Genomic DNA, 9,647 nt, shown 5'->3' with positions numbered 1-9,647 from the left:
CATCTTGATCTTAAACTCTTACGAAACACCTGAATGGAGATTGATGTAGGAAAGCTGTAACTTTGCACGCTATCCTTTCATTTTCTCTGATGCAGATAATCAGGATTCAGTTTTGCTTTCTTCTAGAAAGACAGACTAATTAGCTGATAGCTGAAAACCTACATTCAGCTGACATACTTTTCCCCTTCAAAACAGAAATATTTTCAACATAAGCTATATAATGCATCTATCTTTGCTTTGACAGCAGATGAAGAAAGGGTATTATTATTATATAAATGTATATTATACATCATATAATTATATAAAGGATATAATTATAAATTATATCTAGGTACATGTTTGAGAAATGTTTCACACGTTTGCTCTTCTACTACCTCTTTCAGGATACAAAGTCTATGGGAGGTCACAGTGCAAACTATAATTTTGCATTCATATTATTCATGTAATAACATGAACTTATCAATCTTAATAGGTTCCATTTTTTTCTGTGTAACTTTAAAATGTTCTATAGGTCTTCCCTGAAGTGTGGAGAAGAAATTCCGTTGTGGAAAATGGAAGAGTATATGAATGTTTGCTGCCTTGCTTGTTACATGCAGCATGCACATGTCAGTTAAGTGCAGAGCAGACTTCTGAAAGGTTTAACATATCAATGAAAAAAAGTTTGCTGAAACAGAACTTAATTTACACAAAAGCCTCCAAATTTTTTTCAGTAATAAAGCTATATAATTTTCTAATTAAGATGGATGATATTCAATAAAGGCACCACAACTGAAAAATATGGCTCTGAGAGTCTTTATCTTACTGTTTTTTTTAAAAAAAATACAAGCTAAAAACAGAGGGGTAGAAATAATTTGTATTTATTCAATCAGGTTGTACTGCACATTGCATACCATTTTGTATTAATTTGTCATCAACATTCTTCGTTATTAATATGACTGAGGTGGTGACTACCATCCTGTAGGTGATTTTGATGAAGGAAAAAAACAAACACACACCCCAGGCATCATGCAGAATACCAGTTCATACTACTGACTCAGTAGCAGTCCTACAGGAAGCTACCTACTCATGGTCTATGACTCTGTGAAATTCATATGGCTTAGCACATTTGCTAGTAGATGGTCAGTTGTAGTTAGATCTTTAAATCGGGTAAAGATTTAGGAAAACCAGTCAGGAAATGAATTCAGCAGCTGTCCTTATGGATTCTAAACAAAGATCCATTATCTATAAAATTGCACATGAAAATAAGGCTAATTTAACGGCAAATGTTAAGTGTTCATAAAAGACTTCATATGTAACCAAGGTACACAGCAGGTAGTATGTAGGGCAAGAGATTTTTAGAAGCTGTAGTAATGTGTATATTTGTCTGTTGTATCTGTCGGTGTCACTCAGGAAAGGTAAGGGTGTGCAGCATTGTGACCACAGCTGGTGAGATGAACTCTCTCAAAGTCACTACTTTACCTTATTCTCATCTTCTACAGTAGCAGAAAGAACAGAAAGTTCACTCTTCCTGACCTACTTTGTGGTTTTCTCTTTACTGGAAATGTTCTCACTCTTGTCCTTATCCCTCACCCCTAAGGACACTAAATTTAATTTTGCTTTCTTCATCCTGAAGAGTATTTTCTTCCCTTCTACAGACAGAGAATGTCCAGTTTTGCTGTACTAATGTTCTTCCTAGTCCACGTAAAAAACCCAGATTCACAAGATCTGAAAAACAAAGGATATATAAAGATAAGATGCAGATTTTTATATATGAATAAAAACTCTTACATCAAAGGTGAACTGAAAGGTTCATTTGGTCTGCACTATCTGATTGTATAAAAATAAGCAGGGGTCTGCATTTGCCTAAATAAAAAATAAGAAATAATGCTAAAGAAACTTATACAAGCCTATTCCTGCTTTGGAAATAAAACAGAACTTAGCTTAATGAGTCTGATGTTAGAGCCAAAGTTGTACCATCAAAATCACAGCAAAGCTATAGATACAGCATGCTCAACTGATCCAAAAAAAAAAAAGCTTCCAATGTTTTCCAACACCTTTTACACACCTAAGGTATACATTTTTTTAAAGCAGAAACCTGACATTCCTTCTGCAAAAAATAGGCTCAGCTATAGCTATGCACTTTCTTCAATTCAGAGAAGTCCCCTGGAAACTTTTAAAATAATATATTTAAAATTAAGGAAATCATAATTTTTACTCTGTCCATAACACTTTTCTTTTAACTATGGGTTGATTTCTATAGCGATTAGCATGACCCTTAGCTTTTTACAAGTTGTGTTCTAAAAATAAATGGCTATTTAAAAGTAGATGCCAAAAATTATATCATTGGCAGATGTGGGTTTGTGCACTCTTCCCGCTTCGACAGAAAGGCTGAAGCAGGTTCTAAATATGGTAGATTTAATTTCTTTAATGTTCTCTTTAATTGTTTTGTGATAGCAATGTGAATAGAAACAAGGAGTATGGTAAACACGGCAGAATGCAAAGCTAAGAAAATGTACTCAAGGATGTAGCTGCTCATAAGGGTGTCTGGGAATTTGGGTGCAGGGATTAACTGAATAATGCCAGCCTACTTGATACATTATTTTCCTTTTTTATGCATTTTTAATCCAATACAAACATTCTAGGGTGGACAAGATAGTGCAGATCCGCCACACTTTTCCTGTGTTGTGTCTGTAGTCAGGTATATTCAGATTTTTTTATAGCTTGTGTGCTGCTTATTAGAGCCCAATTCTCTTGCAGTCTTTACTTTTCTATACAGTTGCACCAGGGAAAGGTGGCTTTACCTACAGACTTTTGGGAAGCAGAGAAAAGCCAAAAGAAGAACAACTTTTTTTCAGTTCTACCACTTCCTGAAAAGCCTGACTACTCAGATATTGTGCAAAAGAAGAGCGCCCCTGTGAACTTAAAGACCGGGAGTTTTATTGTACCTTTACATTGTGGGTTAACCATGTAGGCAGTTAAGCACCACAAAGTTGCTTGTTCACTCCCCACCCTCAGTGGGATGGAGGAGGAAATAGAAAGAGCAAAAGCAAAAAAAAAAAAAAAAAACAAAAAACAAAACAAAACCCAAAACAATCCCAAACCTCATGGGTCAAGACAGAGAGAGTTCAATAAATGAAGAAAAGGGGAAAGGGGTGGGGAGGTGGTAGAAAAAGTTGTAAAGATGATCGCTCACAACCTCAACTCCTATCCTGTCTCTGAGCAACAGTTGCTTTTCAAAAAATGGCCCTCTGCTTAGTTTTTATTGCTGAGCATCACATGATGTGATGTGGGATATCTCCCTTTGGTCAGCTGTCTCAGTTATGTCCCTTCCCAACTTCTTGTCCACCCCCAATCTATCCAAGGCAGGGCAGAGTTGGAAGAATAGGAAGCCTTTACAGTGTACAAGTACTGCTCAGCAATAGTCAAAACACCGGTGTGTTATCAACACTGTTTTTCTCATAAATCCAAAACATAGCACCATACAGACCGCTGTGAAGAAAATCAGCTCCATCCAGCCAGATTGAACATACATTATTAACTGTAAACCTCAGAAAACTATTCAGGATAGGATTTACCTTAGCCATTGCAGATGCTTAAAAATGGCTTATCCAAGCATAAGCTAAGCTTTAGACATCTCAACGAATTACAGGGACTTCTAGAGTAATGCATTCTAAAGACTGGCATCGCAAGGTAGACAAGACAAATTATTCCTGATTTGTCCATGCATTAAAAAAAAAGGACAATAAGTTGATGAACTTGGACTTAACTGATGAACTTTTAAACTGAAAATTAGCTCACATCAATCTTGTATTGCGAAGTCAGAGTGGTGAGGAACATGTTTCCAGCCATCAAGATCTACTACTCTCTTGAACACCACCTATGACTTTTCAAATCCAAAGAGTATTCTTTGACTTGTGCACTCACTTGCTTCAGTTCCTATATTACATATTCAAAGCTAGAGTTCAGAACATAGGTCAGTGCCTCTGTAAAGGATATGTATGCATTATCAGAAAGAATACAAAATAATTTTCAAAGCAGAGCTTAAATATTAATTCATTAGCGCATTACACTTCCGTTAGATCGATGACTTTTACTGAGTATGTATATAGTATCCCCAAGACAAACCAATTGAATACTATGGCTGTTTGCAACCTAATGATATTTCAAACTTGATTGACTACTGCAGAGTTTACTCTTCAGGTGTTTTTCCAAGTTGCCTGATATAATCTACGTTAGCTGGATTTATGTGGAACAGCAGCAGCATGTAATGTGCAATTAGGTTAGTCACAGGCATGCATTATCATGAGTAGGCTTAGGCATAGTCAGCATGTAGAAACTCATTTGTGTCTAATAAGATACTAATGTTAAAAATCAATGCATTATTCATAGCCAAAAGGAAAGCAAATCGTTTTACACAGCGGTTTCAATATTTCATGTTTTTCTATTCAGATTTACTGAAAAAGACTAATAATATTTTTTTAACACTGAAAAAATAAATGTAAATCTATGTAAATTATGTCATATCCTTTGTTTTAATTACTGACTGCTGCAGACCCAGTGATTATTTTTTTCTTTTTTTTTTTTCCTTTTACTTTAAAAGGTTTATAACATAGTAGCATATCTGCACTTTTGTGTGCTAGCAGTAAACTTTAAACTATTGAGAGGTGAATCTAAAGTTAGAGGTTCATGTGGAACTGCAAACATCCTATGTTGTAATTTGAGAAAGAACATCATAAGTACATTGCAAACTCTTATAGCTTGTATATGTGTGTCTTCCTCTACTCTTCATCCTTGGAACAGAAGACCAAGCAATTTTGCTTTTAAATGGATGTAGTACGGAACATAAAAATATTCCATTACTTATTTCGAAAGATTCAGACAATTCTTGTACCTTTGGGTTGCACCATCTATTTGTATGGATTGATGTTGTTCATCATAACTGAAGACGGCAAGTACTCAGCTGACTTTTGTTCTCTAAAGACCAATGACTTCTAAGCATATTATTTTTTTAATTGACATTCAAATATTGCAAAGCTTAGGAGGAGAGGAGAGGAGAGGAGAATGAACTTGTTCCAAAAGGTCGATTTAGATCAAGGGACACATGTCACTCCAACACCAGAATTTTGGAACAAGACTGATTATCTCAGAATAGGTTCAAAGATTTTAACTTTGATATTAAACTCTTCCTATATTGTACAGAACTGGGAGTTCTCTGTCAAGGAGCAAACAAAACAGAGAAGGTTAAAGATCTATTGCACAGACACTGAAGAAGGAAATAATGCAAATTAAAGAAATGTTTAGACATTACATTGAGCTGAATAATACAATAAAGCAGGATTAGCAAAGAATCTCTATGCAAGAGAAATCAGCTTGGTTTCCTCTGTTTCCAAAATAAAGATAATTTACAGCCACTGCATCATATTTTATTTCATGACTAAGAAGCCACTATTTTGTAAAGAGTCATGGTGCTAAGGATAGTAGGATAAAATGTGTTGTTCACTCCAGCAGGAAATTTAAAGGACCATATGACTTTTTATCCTGAAAAATGAAATATAAAGAACATTTGCTTCAATATGCCTTTTTGTCAAAATACTTTATTTCAGGGAATGTGATTTTTGCATGATGATCTCTTTCCCAAAAGCCAATCTTATTTATTTATTTCCCTTTCAGTTGACTGTTGTGAAACACAGTTCAAGAAAACCTTTCCTGTTTTCCTTTGTCGTGGGAGAGAAAGGCTCTGCACTGGCCTTATAGTAAGCACTGGCCTCTCCCTTAATTGTAGCGCCATTGTATTATGGGGTGGGTTTTGTTTGTTTTTTTCTTTGTGTATATGCATGCGTTACATTCTCTGATCCTACTTAGTTAAGACTTTTCTTGGTGACTGTCTCTCCATATGGAATTTTCATGTAGATTATGTATAAGGGTTTCAACAAAGTCCCTCAGCCTGCTTTTTCAGGTATGAGTATTCAGATGCTACTTTGACCCAGAAGAATACTTCCTTTTGTGATAGTATTTTAGACTCTCAAACCAGAACTGACACAGAGTTCAAACAGGTGGTGTTGCAAGAAATACAGGTTAAGAGTGGATGATACGGACTAGCAGCTTCTTGCAGGCACGGCAGGATACATTTGGCTCTTACATCTTGTGTGGAATAATGGCTCCATGTGTGCATACTGAGACGTGGCGATGAGGTGTGACTGAGGGGGGAGGGCAGCTTTACCTTCCACTGAAATAGCAAATGCAGAATCTTATTCTTGTTATTTTTAAACACTGAATTTACAAATAAATAAGTAGGGTACCATGAAAATTCATATTTTGAAGATTAGTCTGTAGATTGTGAGCCTAATTTCCACATTTGAAATTAACAACCTTCATATAGAAAACATTCTTCAAAGTAATCTAGAGATGGTACTAGTAAATTCTGACTGAAAGAGTGTGAGAAATCTTTCCACTTCTTCTTATGGGCTTCCCTGTAGTCTTCAGAATTTTCCTGACTGGAGGGAATTTATTATTAAGAAGAAAACAATGGATTCCAGAAAAGCCTTCCTGGGTATTTTGTGGTAATACCAAAATTTAGAGATTGTGTAATTCAGGCTAGGTGTTTCCTCTGTGATGCATACAGTTAAAGAAACCTGTACAACTTACCATATGATACAGACTTTAATAAAACATGGTACACAATATTAGAACATCCTCTTTTAATGATTTTATACAAGGACTACATGCTTAATAGCATTAAAGCTTTTATCTCTGCATGTATATATTTATAAGAAAGAAAACTGATTAGCTGGGGTAGAACTCTGCACAATATTTATTTAGGTAGAGGGGTATGGTCTTATTTTTGATGTGTGGAGATGCTGTATTTTGTGAAGAGGTAAAGAAGAATGACATAACAGCTTAAGGTCTTTTGGGAAGTAAGTAAGCATGCCAGTTTTACATTTGATTTATACAACTTCAAAAATTTTAAAATTGTCAGAGCAATTGTTAAAGTTGAATGTATAAAGTACAGGATACAAACTCCATGTCAGTTTAACGCTGTCCATGCAGATGCACTTCAAGAATCACATTTTTTTTAATAACCTCCCTAATGATTCTTCAAGTTGTGGTGGAAAAAAAATCATTAGCTATTTTTTTATAAACCTGGTAAATATACATTTTTTGGAATGTCAAACATGGTTGATAACCATTCTCAGTGTTTTTTTTAATTGTGTATGGTTAGGAAATGCTCTCCAGTTTTTATTTGCTGATTTCTGGAAATATTTTTGTGATCAGGTTTTACTCTCATGGATGTTAACTGAAAAGCAAAGAATGGTGGTGTTTTCATTTCTGATATGAGTATCTCTATATATAGATATTCATCATCCCAAACAATCAACCACAAGTGAAATATGAGCACCTGTAAAATGTTCAGTAAAAATTAGAAAGAATCTGACTTACAGTTCATAAATTTAAAATTAATAAAGAATATAATTATTTATTTGGCTGGACACAGCTGAGAATCTCGGAGCCTTAACACTAAAATTTAGTCAGGGTAGAATAGCAAGGTTCATTAAAAGTAGCAAAATGCAATCAAATAAATGATGTGTTGAAGTGGATGAAAATCAAATGGTTGCTGTTTCTTAGGAATATTTTATCTTTTTCTTTCTTTCTTTCTTTTTTCTAAATTACATATTTTGTCTATGTAAAATTAGGCACTAAAAACATCATCCTAACAAGCCAAGGCATATATACATATGCCTAGCCTATATATATTAATACATGTATGTATGTGTGTACATATATAGGACAAGATCTTGATAGCCTTCATCACATGGAACAGGACATTACACTACCCCTTCAAAGGCCAATGAAGCCATCTGAGAGCTATCAGCACAAAAGAAGTTACTGGAATCAGACTAGTCTTAAGGCTATAGCAAAAAATTTGTAAAGTAATCCAAGACACCATAAGAACGAACCAGAAATGGTAGGCTGCACAGGCTAAATATCCCAAAGCACTGGGTCTATTCTTGCTCACCGAAAGGTTTTGCAGCTCTGTGGCAGTGGGATCAACACGGGAGTAGCATTTTCAGCACCTAAAACCATCCCATGCAGTGCAGAAGAGAAGAGGAAAATCTTCCTTGCATGGAATAAGCATTTTCCTGTAGCCATCCTGTATCTGCTAATTACTTGTTTATGAGCACAAAGAAAGGAATACTTTTTGCATGATACATGCCTTTAAGAATACCACCCCCCCACACACCCCCCCAGACCGTTTTTTATCAAAGCAACATTTCATGCAAATACAATACAATCTCACATGGATAGATAACAACACACTAAGCTAACATCTGTAAAACAGACAATTACAAGCAACCCAGTTTTCTTCCTACAGAAGATGGCTAGTTATAAAAAGAACTGATGGCAATCATTGTGCAAGCTTAAGCACTAATGTTCCACAATTATTTTTTTTTTATTATTATTTTTTTTCAGAAATAAAGTGCATAGAACATACTCATCCCTACCCCAGTCACATTGAATGGACTGGATTGAGGGCTGTACTGTCTCATTTATATATTTTAATAATCTTGCACGTAATTGTGATAGACATATTTTCCAGATGACAAGGCTTCCCTTGTGGTGTGTTTTGTGGAGTGTATTTGGGCTGGAATGCTTTCAGTTTCTAAAGCAAGCATTTCCAGATATAAAATAAATGCAAGATCTGCCCAAGAGAGCAAACTGCGAGAGCTGCAGTGGATGTTTACTGTTTTGCAAAATCAGCCATTAACAGACCTTAAGCAATCTAGAAGATATTTAGCTGAATTTTACTTTGCGAGGTTCACTTAGATAAGGGAAAAAGGAGGTGAGAGAAATTGCAGGGGGAGGAGGAGCTGATCTGTCTCAAGGTGGAGCTGTATCTTGTATTAAATGACATTGGCAGATTAAAGCTCTCTGGTGGGGAAGGGCTTAAAGGCTGAGTCAAAAGCCAAGAAGTCTCTTTTTATTTACGCCTACCTCCCAGCCCCTGGCAATCTGACTAATAACAAACTGAGCTAACAAGAAAGACTAGAAAGAGCAGAGAGAACACAGAAGCAGCTTGGATCTAAAAATCTGACAAACCAAGTGATCAAGTCAAGCTCTGCTGAGCATCTTGTTTGTTTACTGCATCAAAATGCTTGCAAACAGTTAACTATATGCAGAAAAGTCAGCATAGCTGTGAAGTATGCTGTGAATTTTAATTGAGGGAAAAGGACAACTGCTTACAGGATAGTCTGATGTGCACGCTGCCTGGAAGATTTTTTTGAATTGAACGCTTTGTACTTTGTCTTCTGAACAAGGATTGTAACTTCATGGAGCTGTAGTATTACTAGAGCTTGCAGCAAAGTGAAACTCAGAGGAAAGTGTGTATTTTTCACCAGGAAAAATTACATGACATTGAAACAGCTGCTTCTACTGTTACTGAGCGTTCCAGGGAGTGTTACTGCTGTACAGGTAAGAAAGATACCAGCTAGTTAATTAGCTTAGCATATGAGATATTCATATCTCAGTACCAGCTGAATTTATTTTTCTGCATGACTTTGTATAACTTTTAGGTTCAATGGTGGCAGTTTGTACTGTTTTCAAACCGCCTGCCAGGTGCATTTATTCAAACTGCCAACTGTGTAGAATGTTTGTATTAAGGAAATGCTGGT

The 9,647-nt window shown here is 35.7% G+C and overlaps 1 protein-coding gene across 1 annotated transcript in view; it reads left to right on the top strand.

The window, feature by feature from the left end:
- Nucleotides 1-299: 299 nt before the first annotated feature.
- The window catches only part of SLITRK6 (SLIT and NTRK like family member 6), a 29,221-nt gene continuing 19,873 nt past the window's right edge, over nucleotides 300-9,647 (top strand). Inside the window, exon 1 of the mRNA XM_080376207.1 lies at nucleotides 300-9,447. Within this exon, the coding sequence (XP_080232333.1) occupies nucleotides 9,385-9,447 (63 nt within the window). The 5' untranslated portion in view covers nucleotides 300-9,384. The remainder of the gene's footprint in view (nucleotides 9,448-9,647) is intronic.

Source organism: Falco punctatus, assembly GCF_963210335.1.
Source record: "Falco punctatus genome assembly, chromosome: 2".
In the NCBI taxonomy this organism is placed as follows: Eukaryota; Metazoa; Chordata; class Aves; order Falconiformes; family Falconidae; genus Falco; species Falco punctatus.
This window is presented reverse-complemented; position numbering and strand designations above follow the sequence as displayed.